Source organism: Agelaius tricolor, unplaced genomic scaffold (assembly GCF_023055355.1).
Source record: "Agelaius tricolor isolate 1412-34295 unplaced genomic scaffold, bAgeTri1.0.p SCAF_68, whole genome shotgun sequence".
NCBI lineage: Eukaryota > Metazoa > Chordata > Aves > Passeriformes > Icteridae > Agelaius > Agelaius tricolor.
Window position 1 is genome coordinate 582,561 of NW_027269328.1, and position 21,470 is coordinate 604,030.

The following is a 21,470-nucleotide window of genomic DNA, read 5'->3' on the forward strand; positions in this document are numbered from 1 at the left end:
GCCCTGCACCAGCTGGGACAGAGAGGGAGCAGAGCAGGAGAACTCCAGGGTGGAACACAGCTGGAACCTGAACCTACAGAACCCTCCAGGGTGGAACACAGCTGTGGCAGTGCCAGAGCTGGCAGAGCTCCAGGGAAATGCACACTGAGGGCACAGGGGATGGCAGGGGCACCGCAGCCCAGGACCCCTGGGACTGGAAAATCCCAACCTGTGCCCAAGGCCCAGGGCACTCAGTGCCACATCCAGGTGACACCTGCAGGGATGGGCACCCCACACCCCCCTGGGCAGCCCCTGCCAAGGCCTGAGCCCCCTTTCCATGCAGAAATTCCTCCTGGTGTCCACCCTGAGCCTGCCCTGGCCCAGCCTGAGGCCATTTCCCCTTGTCCTGTCCCTGTCCCCTGGGAGCAGAGCCCGACCCCCCCTGGCTGTGCCCTCCTGGCAGGGACTTGTGCAGAGCCACAAGGGCCCCCTGAGCCTCCTTTGCTCCAGGCTGAGCCCCTGCCCAGCTCCCTCAGCCCCTCCTGGGGCTCCATTCCCTGCCCAGCTCCCTCAGCCCTTCCTGGGGCTCCATTCCCTGCCCAGCTCCCTCAGCCCCTCCTGGGGCTCCATTCCCTGCCCAGCTTCACCAGGAGCCCCTGCAGGCTGAGGGCACCTGTAGTAAACCCCATGAGGATCGAACAATGGCACTGCTGAGACAGCAACATAAGTTCCTGTGTCCCTGACCCCCACCCCAAAGCTTATCTCTGGAACCCTATAGGCTTTGTCACTTAACCCTTACTGTTGGCCAAGTCTGGATCCCCCATAACCCTATAAAGGGGCCTGCTTTAGCCCAATTGACAGAAGGAGAGCTGGGGCTGGGACCCTTCACAGACTCCCCCAGTAAAACCAGCGCTGTGGAGCCACCAGGACCTCTCCTTCTCCTCTCTGGTGTCTGCTGCAGCCTCAGCCAGGGGCTCCCTGCCTTAGCAAGCAAGAGCTGAGATCCCAAGGGAGCTGATATCACTAAAGGGCTGATAATCACCCAGCTTGAGGGAGCTGGCCCAGCTTTCAGGCACCCACCCTGTGCCCCTGAGGGCCGGGCTCCCAGGCTGTCCTGCACTGCTGGAGAATAAGGCCAGAACAGGGAGGGGGAATCACATCCCAGTGTGGATCTGAGATTTTGGGAATTGGGAATTGTGCCCTGGCAGGGTGGGCAGGCCCTGGCACAGGGTGCCCAGCCTGGATCCCTGGCAGTGCCCAAGGCCAGGCTGGACACTGGGACACCCTGGGACAGTGGGAGGTGTCCCTGCCATGGCAGGGGTGGAATGGGGTGGGATTTAATTGGGGTGGGATTTAATTGGGGTGGGATTTAATGGGGTGGGATTTAATTGGGGTGGGATTTAATTGGAGTGGGATTTAAGGTCCCTTCCAGCCCAAACCCTTCTGGGACTGAGAACATTTGTGCTGAGAGGAGTTCACACTTTTTAAGCAGCTCTGTGGGGACAAACGTGCTCCTGAGAGCAAAAAGGGGCTGAGCAGACATTCCCTGATGTTTGTAAGGATGGAAGGAGGGGACAGAGGTGCTACAGGTGCCCCACTCCCTGTTTCTGCTTCTGCTGAGCCCTGGGGGTCCCTGATGCCCTCCCCAGAGCTCCAGACCCAAGGAAAGGTCCCAGGGGCAGGATGCAGAGAGCACAACAGAACAACCATGTCAGACAGAAAGCAGAACTGCCCTGGGACCCAGAACCTCCTTGCAGAGATCTCTCCCAGCCAGCTGGGCCCTGAGGCACCCCCAGAGCCTGGGATGCTCCAGAGGGAGGATTCACCAATGGAAACATGGCCTAGAATTCCCCAGGATGTGACAGATCCCAGATCTCCTCCGTGGCACTGAGCCCTCCCTGCTGTTATTTCGGGCACCATCAGTAATTAAACATCAAAAAGCTCAAGCTGGCAGAAAATAACCTTCATTTCAGTGATCAAAACCAGCTTCAGAAGAAAAGACACTTTCAGAAAGGCACATTTCCAGTAAACTGGAGGAATTATCCCAATTTCCTGAAAGAATGAGCTCAGGAAGAAGCCTGCAATGCCTCAGTTAAGAGGGATAAAGATACCTGGAATTTGTATCACTGACTGAAGAGAGCAGCTTGAACTGAGGGTCCCTTGAATAATGGTATCAAAGAAAAAATATTAGGAGAAATGGGGGGAAAAATAAAAAAAAAATATTTAAAATGGTGGATTTGTGTATTTTAGAAAAACAAGCCAGCCAGAAAAATTAGACTTAACCTAGAAACTGAACTGTGGAAAAAAAGTCAGGATGAAAATGCACACAAAATGAAACCAATGGGAACAACTAAAATTAGAGAGCCAAAATTCCAGAATCCTCATCCACTCTGGAGCAGAATCCTCCTGCACAGGAGCTGAAGGTCTGCAAAGAGCCTGGCAGGGTGGGACACAACAGGGACAGGACACAATTGTGTTTAAAATGGGCTGGAACCTCCTGGGTGTGCTCAGGACATTCACCTGAGCTGAGCAGGCAGTGAGGTGATCCTAAAGAGAGAGAAATTCAAGGTATGGAAACCTGAAAATGAGACAGAACAGCCCAGGCTGTGCCAAGGGGACATTAAAAACCCCTCCAAACCCCACCAATGTTTGTCTTGCAGTGAAAAAAGTGGGTTTGTGGTCAAGGTGGGAAACTCCCACGTGGGGAATTGGCAGTGAAACTGGAAACGCCAAAAAGCAGGATGTAATAAATAAAAATAAAGAAACAAAAAGTAGGATTTCCTTTCAAAGGGCAGCTGGTGACAGGATGAGAGGGAACAGCCTCAGGCTGGGCCAGGGCAGGCTCAGGAGGAATTTCCCCATGGAAAAGGTGGCCAGGCCTTGGAGGTTTGCAGTGCCCATCCCTGGAGGTGCCCTGGATGTGGCACTCAGGGCTCTGGGGACAGGGTGGGCACTGGGCACAGCTGGGGCTGGATGGGCTGGGAGGGATTTTCCAGCCCCACAAACCCTGGGATCTGACACAGACACGTTTTGTGAGAAATCCTTTCCTTAGGATCTTTCCTCTTGAGAGAGGCCTCAGGAACAAAATGCAACCAATGGTTATCTGCTGCTGTGGGATGGAACAGAACAAAATATAAATAACCAATGGTTATCTGCTGCTGTGGGATGGAACAGAACAAAATATAAATAACCAATGGTTATCTGCTGCTGTGGGATGCAACAGGAACAAAATGTAAATAACCAATGGTTATCTGCTGCTGTGGGATGGAACAGAACAAAATATAAATAACCAATGGTTATCTGCTGCTGTGAAATGCAACAGGAGCAAAATGTAAATAACCAATGGTTATCTGCTGCTGTGGGATGGAATAGGAACAAAATGTAACCAATGGTTATCTGCTGCTGTGGGATGCAACAGGAACAAAATGTAACCCATGGTTATCTGCTGCTGTGGGATGCAACAGGTGCAGCTGGGATTGGTCTCGTGTGGTTGTTTCTAATTTATGGCAAATCACAGCCCAGCTGGCTTGGACTCTGGTCAGTCACAAGATTTCTTTCTTTTTCCTTTTCCCTTTCCTTTCCCCTTTCCTTTCCCCTTTCCTTTCCTTTCCTTTCCTTTCCTTTCCTTTCCTTTCCTTTCCTTTCCTTTCCTTTCCTTTCCTTTCCTTTTTCCTTTCCTTTCCCCTTTCCTTTTCCCTTTCCTTTCCTTCCTTCTGATGAAATCCTTTTTTCTATTCTTTTAGTATAGTTTTAATATATCATTTTCTTTTAATATAATAAATATCATAAAATAATAAATCAAGCCTTCTAACACACGGACTCAAGATTCTCATCTCTTCCCATGTAGGAATTGCTGGCAAATTCAGCAGGGATCCCTGCCTTGCACAGCCCCACAAGGGAGCACATCCCAGGAAATTCCAGAGCCAGGGAAGGGCCCCATGAGGCTGCCCCGGTCCCTCTGTGCCATGGGGACACTCTCAGGACACTGCCCTGTCCCCACCATGGGATGAGCAAACATTAAAAACACAATCCCAGGATCTGCAGAGAGCTCCAGCCTGCTCAGGGAAGGGAGGCTGCCCTGGGATCCCTCTGGACAAGGAGGTTTTGGGGTGATGTGGATCAGTAACCAGGGAGAGATGTGGGAAATGGATTTGTGAAGAACAAAACAAGACTGGATATTGTATAGAATTAGAACTATGAAAAATACATTGCAGCAAGAGAATGTGGAGAAGAAATAGAAGTGATTGGTGGTAGAAGTGATAGCAGCAAAAGCTAATAGGCTAAAAAACATTTCTAAGGTATTGTAACCAAGAAATGGGTTGGCTTCTGATGGAATCACATTGGGTTTTACATCTCTGGTGTCTCACTGATAATAGAATAAAATCTTTTTAAGATTTTATTCTTAATAGAATAAAAAATCTTTTTCTAAAATAAAAAATAAAATCTTTTTAAGATTCTATTCTTAATAGAATAAAAAATCTTTTTCTAAAATAAAAAATAAAATCTTTTTAAGATTTTATTCTTAATAGAATAAAAAAATCTTTTTCTAAAATAAAAAAATAAAATCTTTTTAAGATTGTATTCTTAATAGAATAAGATTTTTAAATAAATCTTTTTAAGATTTTATTCTTAATAGAATAAGATGATTCTTAATAGAATAAAATCTCTGACACTGATAATAGAATAAAATCTTTTAAAGCAGCTCTCAGGTGCCTCTGTAAAAGCTGAGAAAACCAACAGGAAAGAGAGGGGGAAGCCAAGCAGCACAGTCACAATGCTCAGAAGGAATCCAGAGCAGCTGGGGCAGGGAGATGAGCAGGGAACCCTGCTCCTCCCCAGAGCAGATGGCTGGGCAGGAACAGCCCCTCCCCGAGAGCCCTGGGCTCTCACAGCCTCTGCTGCACCTGCCTGCCCTGCAAGGGGCTCCAGCAGCTGCCAGGGGCTCAGGGACACCCATCACATCTCTGGGAGGGGAGAGCAGAGCTGCTCCCTGCTCCTCCATCTGCCACTGATCACTGCAGGAACCTGGGGCTCCTGTCCTGGAGGGGAAGGGGCAGCTGGAAGGGGAAGGAGCAGCTGGAAGGGGAAGGAGAAGGAGAAGCTGGAAGAGAAGGAGCAGCTGAAATGGGGAAGGAGCAGCTGGAAGGGGAAGGAGCAGCTGGAAGGAGGAAGGAGAAGCTGGAAGGAGAAGGAACAGCTGAAATGGGGATGGAGCATGTGGAGGGGGAAGGAGAAGCTGGAAGGGGAAGGAGCAGCTGGAAGGGGAAGGAGAAGCTGGAAGGAGCAGCTGGAAGGAGAAGAAGAAGCTTGAAGGGGAAGGAGCAGCTGGAATGGGGAAGGAGCAGCTGGAAGGGGAAGGAGAAGGAGAAGGAGAAGGAGAAGGAGAAGGAGGAGAAGGAGAAGGAGAAGGAGGAGAAGGAGAAGGAGAAGGAGAAGGAGAAGGAGAAGGAGAAGGAGAAGGAGAAGGAGAAGGAGAAGGAGAAGGAGAAGGAGAAGGAGAAGAAGGAGAAGGAGAAGGAGAAGGAGAAGGAGAAGGAGAAGGAGAAGGAGAAGGAGAAGGAGAAGGAGAAGGAGAAGCTCTTTGCACTTCCCCATCCTGCTCAGGGTTTCCCAGAACTCTCCCACCACCACTTTCCCCTGCAGCTGGAGGAATCCTGCCCTGTCCAGGGATCTGACTGAGCCCAGGGGACAGCAGGGCCCAGGGACAGGGCTGGGAGCAGCCTGGGACACTGGGAGGTGTCCCCAGGTCCCTTCCAAGCCAAACCATCCTGGGATTCTACCTCAGCAGCTGGGATTACAGAGTGAGGAGGTGCAGAGAGCCTCAGGAGATTCACAGGAGCCTCCAGCAGCCTCAAAGCAGGGAAATGGTGACAATTGGGACATTCCCACTGAAAATCAGCCCTCAAGTTCTCCATTTAAAGAAGTGCTCAAGAGCTTAAGTTGAAGGAATGGGCTTGGGAAGGCTCCTCAGTCCTGGGCTTGGGATAACCAGGAGCTGGAACATGGAACAAACATCCCTGGAGGTGTCCCTGGATGTGGCACCCAGTGCTCTGGGGACAATGTGGGGACTGGGCACAGCTGGGACTGCATGGGCTGGGAGGGATTGTCCCACCTTAATGGCTCTGGAATTCTGCACAGCTCCAGCTCAGTGTAAAGATCACAAAATCAGCAAAATAAAACCCTCCAGGATGGAATACAGCAAACCCAGGGAAGCACAGAGTCCATAAAGGGTGGGATGCCTCAGGAGTACTCACATCTGAGCTTGTCCAGGATCTTCCCCCCACACATGGTGGCCAGCATGGCTTTCACTGAGAACACTGTCAGCTTCCCATGGCCCTCACTGCAGGGAAAGGCACCTGTGAGAACTGCACAGGGATGGAACAGCAGCACCCAGAGCCCCAGAAACCATGGGAACAACAATGACAACCACCCCCCAGCCCCAGAAATCATGGGAATAACAACAACAACCACCCCCCAGCCCCAGAAATCATGGGAATAACAACAGCAACCTCCCCAGAGCTCCAGAAACCATGGGAACAACAACAACCACCACAGAAAACATGGGAATAACAACAGCCACCTCCCCAGAGCTCCAGAAATCACGGGAATAACAACAACAACCACCCCCCAGCCCCAGAAATGATGGGAATAACAACAACAACCACCCCCCAGCCCCAGAAATCATGGGAATAACAACAGCAACCTCCCCAGAGCTCCAGAAACCATGGGAACAACAACAACAACCACCCCCCAGCCCCAGAAATCATGGGAATAACAACAGCAACCTCCCCAGAGCTCCAGAAACCATGGGAATAACAATAACAACCACCACAGAAATCATGGGAATAACAACAGCAACCTCCCCAGAGCTCCAGAAACCATGGGAATAATAGTATCAACCACCCCCCAGCCCCAGAAATGATGGGAATAACAACAACAACCACCCCTAGCCCCAGAAATCATGGGAACAACAACAACAACCTCCCCAGAAATCATGGGAATAACAACAGCCACCTCCCCAGAGCTCCAGAAACCATGGGAATAACAACAGCCACCCCAGAATCACAGAAATCGTGGGAACAATAACAACCCATAGCCCCAGAAATCATGGGAATAGCAACAACAGCCACCCCAGAAATCATGGGAATAGCAACAACAGCCACCCCAGAAATCATGGGAATAACAACAAATACTCAGAGCCCCAGAAATCATGGGAACAACAACAGCCACCACCCCAGAGCCCCAGAAATCACGGGAATAACAACAACAATCACCTCCCCAGAGCCCCAGAAATCATGGGAACACAATCACAGTGCCCCAGAAATCATGGGAACAACAACAGCCACCACCTCCAGCAACTCCCAGCATTTCAAATAACTGTAACTAAACGTGCTGGAGAGGGGATTTGGACTGGCATGGAAAATACAGAGATGGGGAAAGCACAGGATGAGTGTGGGGAGAGCTGGAAAAGCAGAAATGCCCTGAAGGGAGTCCCTGAGAGAGCTGAGAGGGGCTTTGGGCAAGGGCCTGGAGGAGCAGGACCCAGAATGGTTGGGTTGGAAGGGACCTCAGAGCTCATCCAGTGGCACCCCAGGGAAGCCTTGGCTGCTCCTGCATCCCTGGCAGTGCCCAAGGCCAGGCTGGACACTGGCACACCCTGGCACACTGGGAGGTGTCCCTGCCATGGCAGGGGTGGCACTGGGGGGGCTCTGAGCTCCCTTCCCGCCCAAACCACTCCAGGGTTCTGGGACTGGACCTGCCAAGGGGAATGTTAAAGGTTCTGATGGTGCCAGCAGCACCCTCTGTGAGCACGCTGTGACTGAGCATTGCAGCAGGGATGGGCATTTTTATAAAGGCCGGCCTGCCGTGCTGCTGAGCGCCTGGAGAGGGAGCCTGAGGGAGCGCTGCTGTGCTCTGCCGGAGCGCTGCTCTGCTCCATCCCTGCTCTGCTCCATCCCTGCTCTGCTCCATTCCTGCTCTGCTCCATCCCTGCTCTGCTCCATTCCTGCTCTGCCCCATCCCTGCTCTGCTCCATCCCTGCTCTGCCTGAGCACTGCTCTGCTCCATTCCTGCTCTGCCCCATCCCTGCTCTGCTCCATCCCTGCTCTGCTCCATCCCTGCTCTGCTCCATCCCTGCTCTGCTCCATCCCTGCTCTGCTCCATCCCTGCTCTGCTCCATTCCAGCTCTGCCTGAGCCCTGCTCTGCTCCATCCCTGCTCTGCCCCAGCCCAGGCACAGCGAGGCACAGAGCAGCTCCTGCCATGGGCTGGCACCCAGCTGCTGTCCCTGTCCCACACTGGGATCCAGCTGCTGTCCCTGTCCCACACTGGGATCCAGCTGCTGTCCCTGTCCCACACTGGGATCCAGCTGCTGCTGCTGCCCCACACTGGGATCCAGCTGTCCCTGTCCCACACTGGGATCCAGCTGTTGCTGTCCCACACTGGGATCCAGCTGCTGTCCCTGTCCCACACTGGGATCCAGCTGTTGCTGCTGCCCCACACTGGGATCCAGCTGCTGTTCCTGTCCCACACTGGGATCCAGCTGTTGTCCCACACTGGGATCCAGCTGTTGCTGCTGTCCCACACTGGGATCCAGCTGTTACTGGGGGTCCAGACAAGGCAGAGCTCTCAGGGCTGGGGGAAAGAGGGGAACAAAGCCCACCTCTAACCAAAGCCTCCATCTTCTGAGGCAGCTCCTCCAAACGTGGCTGTTCCTGGGTTGAAATCCTGTATTTTTCAGGGTGAGCTGTCTGACAGTAACCAAACCCTCAGCCAAGCCTTACAACTTGTCCTAACTAACTTCAAAGCAGGCTTGGACAGAAACTCTGCTGGCACAGGAGCTGCTCTGAGCTTTGTGCTGGTTTTGGTTTATTTTATTCCCTGCCCAGTGAGGGAATAGAATAGAATAATAAATAAAATAAAATAAAATAAAATAAAATAAAATAAAATAAAATAAAATAAAATAAAATAAAATAAAAATAAAATAAATAAAAATAAAATAAAATAAAATGAAATAAAATAAAATGAAATAAAACAAACAGAATAAAAATTAAAATAAAATTAAAATAAAATAAAAATAAAATAAAAATAAAATTAAAAAATAAAATAAAATAAATAAAAATAAAATAAAATTAAATAAAATAAAATTAAATTAAATAAACAGAATAAAAATAAAAATAAAATAAAAATAAAATAAAATAAAAATAAAATAAAAATAAAATAAAATAAAATAAAATAAAATAAAATAAAATAAAATGCTCAAGCCTGGACTCTCTGAGGGACACACCCAGCTTCTCTTTGGTGGCAATAAGAAATTGTCCCATCAGGAGAGGATCAAAGTCTGGACATCACAAACAGAACAAGTGTTTGGCACCCTCAGTGCTGGGCACTGCCCTGGCTAAATCCCCTGTGTGGGGCAGCAGCAGAAGCCAAATCCCACTGAAATAAATAAATAAAATAAAAAGCTGATTGGGAGAAAGGCAAGACCAAAAGTAAGGAATGCCAAGCACAGCAAAGGAGCTGCAGCTGCTGCTCAGGATGAGCAGAGCAAACCCTGCAGGGAGAGGCTGGGAGAGAAACACAGAACTGGGCACGAGGAGATGCCTGGACAGAACCCTGAGCCAGAAAGGAGAATCAGCTTTATGCAAACTGACAAACTGAGCTTCAAAAGGGTCTTTGTGAGCAAGATTCAACAAAACACATGCACTTACTGAGCCCCCAGGAGGCACCAGCAGAGCCTGAGCCCAGAGCTCCCAGCAGAACCTGAGCCCAGCCCAGCCCAGAGCTCCCAGCAGAGCCTGAGCCCAGCCCAGCCCAGAGCTCCCAGCAGAGCCTGAGCCCAGCTCAGCCCAGAGCTCCCAGCAGAGCCTGAGCCCAGCTCAGCCCAGAGCTCCCAGCAGAGCCTGAGCCCAGCCCAGCCCAGCCCAGAGCTCCCAGCAGAGCCCAGCTCAGCCCAGCCCAGCCCAGAGCTCCCAGCAGAGCCCAGCCCAGCCCAGAGCTCCCAGCAGAGCCTGAGCTCAGCCCAGAGCTCCCAGCAGAGCCTGAGCCCAGCCCAGCCCAGCCCAGAGCTCCCAGCAGAGCCCAGCCCAGCCCAGAGCTCCCAGCAGAGCCTGAGCCCAGCCCAGCCCAGAGCTCCCAGCAGAGCCCATCTCCCCACAGAGGGCAGCCCTGGCACACTCCTGCTGCTCAGGCAGCCCTGGCACTGCCCAGGCAGGGTTGGCACTGCTCAGACAGGCAGGGCTGGCACACAGGAGCAGCACTGACCTGTCCTAGGCTGCCAGGATGAAGTTGAGCAGCAGGCTGATGCCCTGGGCACACTCCTGGGCACACTGGCACTGCCCAGGCTGGCACACAGGAGCAGCACTGACCTGTCCTAGGCTGCCAGGATGAAGTTGAGCAGCAGGCTGATGCCCTGGGCACACTGGCCCTGCCCAGGCTGGCACCCTGGGGCACACTGACCTGTCATAGGCTGCCAGGATGAAGTTGAGCAGCAGGCTGATGCCCTGGGCACACTCCTGGGCACACTGGCACTGCCCAGGCTGGCACACAGGAGCAGCACTGACCTGTCATAGGCTGCCAGGATGAAGTTGAGCAGCAGGCTGATGCCCTGGGCACACAGGGGCACACTGGCACTGCCCAGGCTGGCACACAGGGGCACACTGGCACTGCCCAGGCTGGCACACAGGGGCACACTGGCACTGCCCAGGCTGGCACACAGGAGCAGCACTGACCTGTCATAGGCTGCCAGGATGAAGTTGAGCAGCAGGCTGATGCCCTGGGCACACAGGGGCACACTGGCACTGCCCAGGCTGGCACACAGGAGCAGCACTGACCTGTCATAGGCTGCCAGGATGAAGTTGAGCAGCAGGCTGATGCTCTGCTCCACGCTGATCTGGTGGCTGGAGGGCAGCCGTTTGTTCAGCTGGTAGTAGATGGAGGAGATGATGGTCTCCAGGCGGGACACGTTGAGCTCCGTGCTGTGCTCCAGGGTGTTAAGGCCGTTATCTCTGAAGGCTTCAATCATGTTCCAGATGTCAACAAGGTGAACTGGGAAACAAAGGGGAAACAGAATCATGGAATAATGAGGTTGGAAGAGACCTCTAAGATCATCCAGTCCAAGCCATGCCCTAACACCTCAGCTACAGCACCCAGTGCCATGTCCAGTCCTTTTTAAACACACCCAGAGATGGCGATTCCACCACCTCATGGGCAGAGCATTCCAGGGCTTTACTGTTCTTGTGGTGAAAAATGTCTTCCTAATATCCAACCTATACTGTAAGAGCCGAAATGAGAGATGTGGGACTGCAGGCAGCTCTTCAAAATGAAATTTATTCCATCCAGGATGTCACAGCAGTCCAGGGCTGTGGGTGACAGAGCTGTGCCTACAGCTGTCAGCTCCAGCTGCAGGCAGGCCTGGAGACCCTTTGGTTTTGGTTACAGTGCATTCTATACTTTTCTTCTGGTTACAATGCATTCTATACTTTTCTTTTGGTTACAATGCATTCTACACTTTTCTTTTGGTTACATTGCATTCTAGACTTTTCTTTTGGTTACATTGCATTCTAGACTTTACTTTCCTGAGCATCTTCATACAGTAGAACCAATCTACACCTTAACTATTATCTATAGCCTATCATAACTACCATAATTACCATATTCATGTCACTATTCTCCAATCACTCAAAGTCAGTACATTACAGTTTAAGCTAGAAGTTGTTTCTCAATTTTCTTGCAGTGGAAAATTCTTTTTTCTACTTGCAACCTCTGCTGCCTTGTTTGCCTGTGCTCTCTTTCTGCTTGGTAAAAACATCTCCTTGTTTGGGGTGGGTTTATCCTTTGCTCTAAGCCATAAAAACCCCTTCTAACTCACACACCCTTTGCCTCCTTGGTTATCCAGTCAGACTGGCTCAGCAATTCTTTTCTTCTACATCAAAACTTGCTTCCATCTCTATTCCCTCTTCAGACTCCACATTCACAAATCTTTCTGCCAAGCACCCACATCTGTGAGACCTTCTTGTCAAACTTTCATCCCTCCCAGCACTATCCCTTCCCTGCTGCTATCCCTCCCAGCACTATCCCTTTCTTCCCTTGAGGCTGTGTCCTCTGGTTCTGTCAGAGATCAACCCCACCTGGCTGCAGCCTCCCTTCAGGGAGCTGTGGAGAGCCATGAGGGCACCTCTGAGTCTCCTTTTCTGCAGGCTGAGCATCCCCAGCCCCTTCAAACGTTCCTCAGTGCTCTGGGTTTGTGCTCCCAGCCCCTCACCGGCCTCGCTGCCCCCTCTGGAGGTGCTCAGGTATCTCAACAATTCCTTTCTGCCCTGCAGGGCCACTGAGGGCCCTGCCTGGGAGCAGTGCTGGCCCTGCTGTGGCAGGAACTGCACAAAGTGAGAGACTCTGGGCTCAGCAAGGGACACAGCAGGGCCCAGGGGTGGCTTTTACTGCTCCCTTCAACACCTGAGTGCTGTGGGGGATGAGGTGAGAGATGGAAATGGACTCCAAGTTCTTAGAAGGCTGATATCATATTATGTCATATTATACTATGTCATGTTATATTATATTATATTATATTATGTCATATTATACTATACTATATTATATTATATTATATTATATTATATTATATTATATTATATTATGTCATGTCATGTCATGTTATATTATATTATATTATGTTATATTGTTATATTATGTTATGTTATATTATATTATATTATGTCATGTCATGTTATATTATGTCATATCATATTATATATCCTATTATATCCTATTACATTATATTACATTATATCATATTATATTATATCCTGTTATATCATATTATATTATATCCTATTATATCCTATTACATTATATCATATCATATTATATCCTGTTACATCATATTATATTATATGCTATTATATCCTATTATATCCTATTACATTATATCATATCATATTATATCATATCATATCATATTATATCATATTATATTATATCCTATTATATCCTATCCTATCATAAAATTATATACTAAAACTATACTAAAGAGAGAGAAAGGCTACATCAAAAAGCTGGAAAGGAATGAATAATAAAAACTCCTGACTGACCAGAGTCCCAACACGGCTGGACTGGGATTGGTCATTCATTAAAACAATTCCCATGGAACCAATCAAAGCTGCACCTGTTGGTGAGCAACCTCCAGACCACATTCCAGGCACTCAGATAATTATTGTTTGCATTTCTTTTCTGAGGCTTCTCAGGAGAAGAATCCTGACAAGGGGATTTTTCAGAAAATACATCTGGGAATATCTGGGTGTGCCAGAAACAGCAGAGCCCTGAGCCTGCAGTGCTTCACCACCAGCCCCAGCTCCTCCCTGGCAGGGTGGGCAGGCCCTGGCACAGGGTGCCCAGCCTGGATCCCTGGCAGTGCCCAAGGCCAGGCTGGACACTGGCACACCCTGGCACACTGGGAGCTGTCCCTGCCATGGCAGGGCTGGCACTGGGTGGGATTTAAGGTCCCTCCCCAAACCCAAACCGCTCAGGGATCTGATAAAGCTCTAAATCCACTACAAAGTGTTTGCAGTGATTTTGAACCCCCTCATGCTGACTTGTAGGAGGAACTTGATGTTCCAGTTAAACTCTGACAGTTTCCAGTTGATCCAGTTCCCAAACCCAGAGCATAATGTTTTATAACCACAGGTCTGGGGCTCCTAAGCTCTGCCCCAAATTTCCCTGCTGCATCCAAGGGGTGTTAACAACGTGCAGAAACCTCTTCCAAACCACAGTGAGCGATCTGCAGAACCACATGCAGCAATATTCTGAAATGTTCCCAGGCTTTTGAGGTTTGCAGGAGAGTGGAGGAGACATGCAAGGATCAGCAGGCACCCAGAGCAGGGACACAGTGACATTTCACAATGATCTGCAGTCAGTGGGAGCTTCTGCCCTCCTCACACTGACCTAACTTTGTATTTCTCACAGCAAACCCCCTTCCCAAGGACCAGGCTATGCCACCCCTGCGACCAGAGAGAGCTGCAGGGCCCCATGCCCAGCCCAGGGGTGCCAAGGGGCTCCTGGGGGGCACCAGTGCCCTGGGCAGAGCTGTTGGCTGCCATTCCCTTGTTGGAAAACAGAGTGTGAACCCTAAAGCTGTAACTAGAGCCAGAACTAAGCCTGTGTGCAGGGCTGAGCCACCACCAGCACAGGGACAGCACAGGGACACGGCAGGGACACGGCAGGGACACGGCAGGGACACACCATAGCTCAGGGACACGGCAGGGACACGGCAGGGACACGGGTCCTGCTGGCCGCCTCCTCCATCTCCTCAGCCCTGCTCCTCTTCCTCCTCATCCCTTCTCCTGGCCTTCTCCTCCTCCTCCTCCTCAGCCCTTCTCCTGGCCTCCTCCTTCTCCTCCTCCTCCTCTTCCTCAGCCATCCTGCTGGCCGCCTCCTCCTCCTCTTCCTCCTCAGCGCTCCTTCTGGCCTCCTCCTCTTCCTCCTCAGTCCTCCTGCTGGTATCCTCCTCCTCTTCCTCCTCCTCCTCCTCCTACTGGCCTCCTCCTCTTCCTCCTCAGCCCTTCTCCTGGCTTACTCCTCTTCTTCAGTCCTCCTACTGGCCTCTTCCTCCTCAGCCTTCCTGCTGCCTCCTCCTCCTCCTCCTCAGTCCCCAGCAGTTCCTGTGCCCTGGGATTAGGGATCTCCTCCCACACGTTATCCTGCTCTGCTCTTTGCTGTGTCCAGCTCAGCAGGGGCAGGGCACAAAGTGCATCCTGCTCACCTGGGATCCACCTGGGATCCACCTGGGAGCTGTCCAAGGTCAGAGCTCACAGCAGAGAAGGGGAGAGAACCTGCAGTGCCCAGAGCTCTCCATGGTCACTGATGTCACACATGTCCCCACAGGGACAGCTGCAGGCAGGGACTGTCCCTGTGCTCACTGGGGCTGCTCTGGGGTTCCCCATGAGGAAACAGCCCCTCACAGAGCTTGAGACCACCTACACCCAGCTCTGAGGGCAATGAACACCACAGCTCCCTTGGACCTGACGTTTCTGAACACTAAAGAATAAACATGAAGATATCCCAGAGCATCGGGCAAGGCTCGCTGCCTGTTTAATTCCACACTCAATTCTGTATTAGATCCCTGTTAAACACAGCTGCTCAGTGCTCCCCTGCCCTCAGGGGTGCAGCAATGCAGCAGCCATGCAGCAGGGGGCAGGATGAGGCAGGCAGCACTCACGGTTGCACCTCTTCTGCACGAAGCGCAGCTTGCAGGCGGTTCTGTACGTGGAGAGCCGGATCACGTCGAAGTTCTGGGCTCCTGCAACAAAGCAGAGCTGTGAGGCTGTGCTTCCTTCTGATCACTCCCTGAGCCTGCTGCTGTGGGGCTGTGCTTCCATCTGAGCCTGCTGCTGTGGGGCTGTGCTTCCATCTGAACACCCTCTGAACCTGCTGCTGTGGGGCTGTGCTTCCCTCTGAGCCTGCTGCTGTGGGGCTGTGCTTCCATCTGAGCACCCTCTGATCCTGCTGCTGTGGGGCTGTGCTTCCTTCTGATCACTCCCTGAACCTGCTGCTGTGGGGCTGTGCTTCCTTCTGATCACTCCCTGAGCCTGCTGCTGTGGGGCTGTGCTTCCATCTGAACCTGCTGCTGTGGGGCTGTGCTTCCCTCTGAACACCCTCTGAACCTGCTGCTGTGGGACTGTGCTTCCATCTGAACCTGCTGCTGTGGGGCTGTGCTTCCCTCTGATCACCCTCTGAACCTGCTGCTGTGGGACTGTGCTTCCTTCTGAACACCCTCTGAACCTGCTGTTGTGGGGCTGTGCTTCCATCTGAGCCTGCTGTTGTGGGGCTGTGCTTCCCTCTGAGCCTGCTGCTGTGGGGCTGTGCTTCCATCTGAGCCTGCTGCTGTGGGGCTGTGCTTCCTTCTGAACACCCTCTGAACCTGCTGCTGTGGGGCTGTGCTTCCCTCTGAGCCTGCTGCTGTGGGGCTGTGCTTCCCTCTGAACTCCCTGTGCTGCTGTGGGGCTGTGCTTCCCTCTGAGCTCCCTCTGAGCCTGCTGCTGTGGGGCTGTGCTTCCTCTGCCCACCCTGTGCTGCTGTGGGGCTGTGCTTCCCTCTGCCCACCCTGTGCTGCTGTGGGGCTGTGCTTCCCTCTGAACACCCTGTGCTGCTGTGGGGCTGTGCTTCCCTCTGAGCTCCCTCTGAACCTGCTGCTGCTTCCCTCTGCACCTGCAGAAGGCTCCAGAGTCTCCTCCACCCCCCCCAGGTGGCACACAGGGGGGTTCTGCCCCTGTGCCCAGGTGAGAGCCCACCTGCAGAGCTGCCCCAGCCCTGGGCAGCAGCACAGGGACCTGGAGCTGCTGGAGAGAGCCCAGAGGAGGCCCCAAGGTGATCAGGGGGATGGAGCAGCTCTGCTGTAGGAAAGGCTGGGAGAATTGGGATTGCTCAGCCTGGAGAAGGGAAAGCTCTGGGGTGACCCAACTGCAGCCTTGCAGCACCCGGAGGAGCTGGCAGGAAGGATGGAGAGGGACTGGGGACAAGGCCTGGAGGGACAGGAGCCAGGGAATGGCTCCCAGTGCCACAGGGCAGGGCTGGATGGGATCTTGGGAATGGGGAATTGTGCCCTGGCACAGGGTGCCCAGCCTGGATCCCTGGCAGTGCCCAAGGCCAGGCTGGACACTGGCACACCCTGGGACTGTGGGAGGTGTCCCTGCCATGGCAGGGCTGGGATGGGCTGGGATTTAAGGCCCTTTCCCTCCCAGCACTCCATGATTCCCTAACAATGCTACCCTGGAAACAAACCAGTACAAACAGGTAGTTTGAAGTCAGAGCTCCCTCAGTGTGTAACTGGAATTAAGGACATGCTGGCCCAGCCCAGGAATTCCCTTCAGCCCTGACTCCTGCAGGACAGCAGGATAATGTGATGCCATGCAGACACCAGCTCTTAACTCTTCTTTTCCAGAGGACAAACCTGCACCAATCAGCCCCCAAACCATGGCCTGAGTCACACCAGCATTGTGGAGCCATTTTTTAATCTCTTTTTAAGGCCAAAGCTGCTCTGTCTGCTGTCACTATTCATTGCAATAGTTCTCCACAAACCTCTGGCACTGGCACAGAGGAGAGAGGTGAACATTCCATGAGGAAGGAGCTCCCCAGAAGCCAGGGATAAATGACCTTCCCTTGGGCATTCTCCTCCTGAGCAGCCCAGGAGCAGCTGGATGGGTTTCCCTGCATGGGGCTTGGGGCAGGATGGGGCTGATGTGCTGCAGCTGCCCAGGGAAGCTCCCAGTGAAGAATCAAGGACATCATGTCTGCAGATTTCCTACTTACTCATTTCCATGAACAGCTGCCTCTTCTCTGCCATGGTCCTCCTCCTCTTCCCACTCTCCTCAATCATTCTGGAGACAGAAATGGCAAACACTGTTTGTGTTAGAGTTCTGTTCCAAGAGCAGCAGGATTCTGTCCCTCAGTCTGATTCTGCTTGGGACTGGGGATTCCAGGACAGACAGACACCTCTCATCCTTATCCCAGTCCACACACACCCCCCAGGCTTGTTAACACCTTCCAAGGCAGGGCACAGCACAGGAAACATGAATTCAGCACTTGAGTTGCTTCAGTTTGAAAATCCCAGAGCTGCATGGATACATGCAGAAATATCCCATCAAGAATTCCTCTGTGCTCTGAGCCAAAAAAGGGGAAATGCTGCAGTTGGAGACTTTGGGGGTCAGCAGGAAGAAGCTCAGCCCATTCCCTTCCCTGGCTGACAGAGGTGAGTGACCCCTCTTCCCTGCAGGATCACAGAATCCTTCAGCTTGGAAAAGTGGGGATGTTTGCTTTGGGGGAATGCTGCCTTTAAACAAAAAAATGTTAAAATTCATTTAACTTTGAGCCCTGACAGCTGAGGTCACTTGGGATTTATCAGGGATGTAGAGAACTTCAAATGAATTAAATTGCAAATAAAAACAGTTTGACAGAGGCTCTTTCCTAGGAAAACAGAGGGACAGGAGCAGGGAGCAGCTTGTACCCCAAGGTAAGGGGGCACAGGGACAGTGCAGCAGCTCTCAGGGCTTATTTCACTACACAGCCCTAAAAGATGCCAAATTTCAGTCCACTGTAGCAAAAAAAAAGGAAAGTTAATTCTGCATCAGTGGAAGATTTAATTTATAATTCAACCGATTATTACATTATTTTTTGGTCACCAAATACACCAACCTAAAAACCATTAAGTATAAGTTTTATGTGTCTAACCCTACAAAAAAAGACAAAAATCCCAAACAACTCCCCTACAGTTCCATGCAGACTACAGGGGGCAGCTGGCTCAGCCAGGCTGCAGCAGCCTCAGGTGGCACCAGGAGCAGCACCAAGTCCTGCCCTGGCACTGGCACAGCGCCCTGAGAGCAGCCCCTGGGCACAGCTGGGCACATCCCCAGGTCCTGCTGGAACCCCACAGCTCAGAACCCTCCCAGCCTTTCTCCTTCCCAGGAAGGAAAACAAGTTCATGGGCTCTGATGTGAAAATACACTGTATTTCCATGGTTTAAAACCCACAGACACAACCAGTGTGCTGCTGTGCCTTTATTGGATTTTGGTTTTTAACAGGAAAAAGCCTCAGTGGATTTTTTTATGACTTGTAGAAGTTGGGGGATTTGGGCACACGAGTTCCCAATTCCATCTCCTTCTCTACCAAGCAGCTGCCAGTGCCATGATTTCCACCTCTTTGCCCAGAGATTCCTCATTCCTGGAATCCTGGAATGGGCTGGGTGGGAAAGGACCTCAGAGCCCATCCAGTGCCACCCCTGCCATGGCAGGGACACTTTTCACTGTGCCAGGGGCTCCCAGCCCTGCTCAGCCTGGCACAGAGGGCACCTGCCCATGCCAGCATGGGAGCTCCAGAGGTCACTGCCAGGACACAGCACCCAACAGCGCCACACACAGTTCCTGCATGAATGGGACAGAGGGACAGAGTGACAGAGACGGACACAGTTCCACTCCAGGGGAGCTGAGTGTCACCTCTGTGCCCTCTGCAAGGAAAGGGAGGGACTGAGAGCCCTGAAATGGGACCTGAATGAGGGAACTGCTCTCTCCATGACCCCAGAACCCTTCAGCAGGAAAATCCCTTCAGCCCATCCAGTCCCAGCTGTGCCCAATGCCCACCTTGTCCCCAGCCCAGGGCACTCAGTGCCACATCCAGGTGACACCTGCAGGGATGGGCACCCCAAACCTCCCTGGGCAGCCCCTGCCAAGGCCTGAGCCCCCTTTCCATGCAGAAATTCCTCCTGGTGTCCACCCTGAGCCTGCCCTGGCCCAGCCTGAGGCCATTTCCCCTTGTCCTGTCCCTGTTCCCTGGCTGTGCCCTCCTGGCAGGGACTTGTGCAGAGCCACAAGGGCCCCCTGAGCCTCCTTTGCTCCAGGCTGAGCCCCTGCCCAGCTCCCTCAGCCCCTCCTGGGGCTCCATTCCCTGCCCAGCTCCCTCAGCCCCTCCTGGGGCTCCATTCCCTGCCCAGCTCCCTCAGCCCCTCCTGGGGCTCCATTCCCTGCCCAGCTCCCTCAGCCCCTGCTGGGGCTCCATTCCCTGCCCAGCTCCCTCAGCCCCTGCTGGGGCTCCATTCCCTGCCCAGCTCCCTCAGCCCCTCCTGGGGCTCCATTCCCTGCCCAGCTCCTCCTCCAGGCTCCTGCCTGCCTCACAAGGAGCAGAAGGTTTGTCCTTTTCCCTGGGGGAACAGCTCAGCCCTGGAGCTGCTCACCACACCCACCCAAGGCTGTTTGCACTCAGGGCCTGGCCCTGCTGCTTCTGAGAGGGGGAACAGCCTCAGGGAGGCTCTGTGTGGGCAGGGAACACCTGAGCAGAGTGGGGAGAGAACCCAGCAATGGAAACACAGAATTGTTCAGGTTGGAAAAGCCCTCAGAGCCCAGCCATCCCCAGCACTGCCACTGTCCCCAGGTGCCACAGCCACAGGGTTTTTAACCCCTCCAGGGATGGGGAGTCAGCCCTGCCTGGGCAGGACAGCCCTTTCCAGGCGGGAATTGTTCCCAATGTCCACCCTGAGGCCATTTGCCCTTGTCCTGTCCCTGTCCCTGGGAGCAGAGCCCCACTCCCCCGTTACTGCCAGTGCTGGCAGTGAGGTTCTGTGAGGACAATGGACAAACCTGTTTGTAATCCCTGAACCATCAGATACAGGAGGATCCCTCGGCGATGAGGCTGGGAGGAAGGAAGATGGGGAGCCTTTCTCAAGCTCAAAACAGGAATGAACCAAACCCACAAGAACTGCAACTATGTTTGGGATGCAAATTACAGTGCTCAGCTCCCAAAACAGGGAAGGGAAACAGCAGCTTGGCCTGAGCTGGTTTGGTTTGTTAGGTTGGGCTCTTTGAAGGGGGTGGGGAGGCTGGATTTGGGGTTTGGTTGGGAGTTTTTGCGTGGGTTTTGTTTCTTTGTTTGTTTGCTGGTTTCTTGCTCTTTAAAAAATTGCAGCAAAATCCGTGAGCAAAGTGCCAGGAAACACAACATGGGCTGGAATGATGTGGCTGCTCCCACTGGGCATGGGGAGGGGAAACCAGTCCAGTACAGAATCCCAGGATGGGCTGGGGTGGAGGGAGCTCAGAGCCCCCCCAGTGCCACCCCTGCCATGGCAGGGACAAGAAATCCAGTTCTTTGGAAATCCTTATTGAAAAGATACATTCAACTAAGAGCAGAAAATGATGCAGTACCTTAGAAAACTGCAGCTGAGTGTATCTGATGTGAACTTCCCAAATTTCATCATTTCCCTTCATCCTTTCACCTTCTCCCCCTTCCCACAGGTACAACGCTTGCATGGCCTCAGGAGCACCCTCTGACAGAGTTAACAGCAAAGCCAATTCATAAATCCCACACCAATTGCTGTGGGAAATTCTACACTCAGCCACCATCTAAAATAACTGTATAAAAAAAATATATAGATATATAAATAAAATTATATATATAATATATATAATTATATATATAATTATATGTATTATATATAAAATTATATATATGTAATTGTTTTACTTATATATATATATATATATATAAAAATAAAAATTTTTATATTTATATTTATATATATAAATATATATATATATATATATATATAATTCTATAAACTCCCATTTTTCTTGCCCCCCTTGTTTTTTCCTGTCCCAAAGCAGGGAGAGAACAGGGAGAGCCCCTGCTCTGTGCCAGGGCTGTGGCTGTCAGAGCTCTGTACCAGGACAGGAGGTGAGATTGGCACCCCCCTGGCTGTGCCCCCCTGGCTGTGCCCCCCTGGCTGTGCCCCCTGGCTGTGCCCCCTGGCTGTGCCCCCAGGTTCAGGCCAATACTACAGGACCTTGCTTAGCAGGTTTCGCTCTTCTTGGAGCTCATCAGCTGTAGGTAACGGCCCAAGGACAGCTCCAGAGGCAGCTCTGTGCTCAGGACATCACCCCTGAGCCAGACACGGGCTTCTTGTCACACAGTCACAGTCACCCAATCACACATAATGAATGGCACAGTCAGAATCACTGA

At 51.9% G+C, this 21,470-nt stretch overlaps 1 protein-coding gene across 7 annotated transcripts in view; it reads right to left on the bottom strand.

Moving 5' to 3' along the window:
• Positions 1-21,470, bottom strand: part of DTNB (dystrobrevin beta) — a 156,937-nt gene that overhangs the window by 123,760 nt on the left and 11,707 nt on the right. For 6 of the 7 annotated variants that reach the window (XM_071417192.1, XM_071417193.1, XM_071417188.1 and 3 more), the window contains exons 3-6: positions 17,280-17,347; positions 15,190-15,270; positions 10,811-11,024; positions 6,234-6,319 (exon numbers count right to left, since the gene is read on the bottom strand). In XM_071417192.1, the coding sequence (XP_071273293.1) occupies positions 6,234-6,319; positions 10,811-11,024; positions 15,190-15,270; positions 17,280-17,346 (448 nt within the window). In that variant the 5' untranslated portion in view covers position 17,347. Of the gene's footprint in view, positions 1-6,233; positions 6,320-10,810; positions 11,025-15,189; positions 15,271-17,279; positions 17,348-21,470 lie in introns of those variants that run through there. The other variant, XM_071417195.1, reaches the window with a different exon arrangement.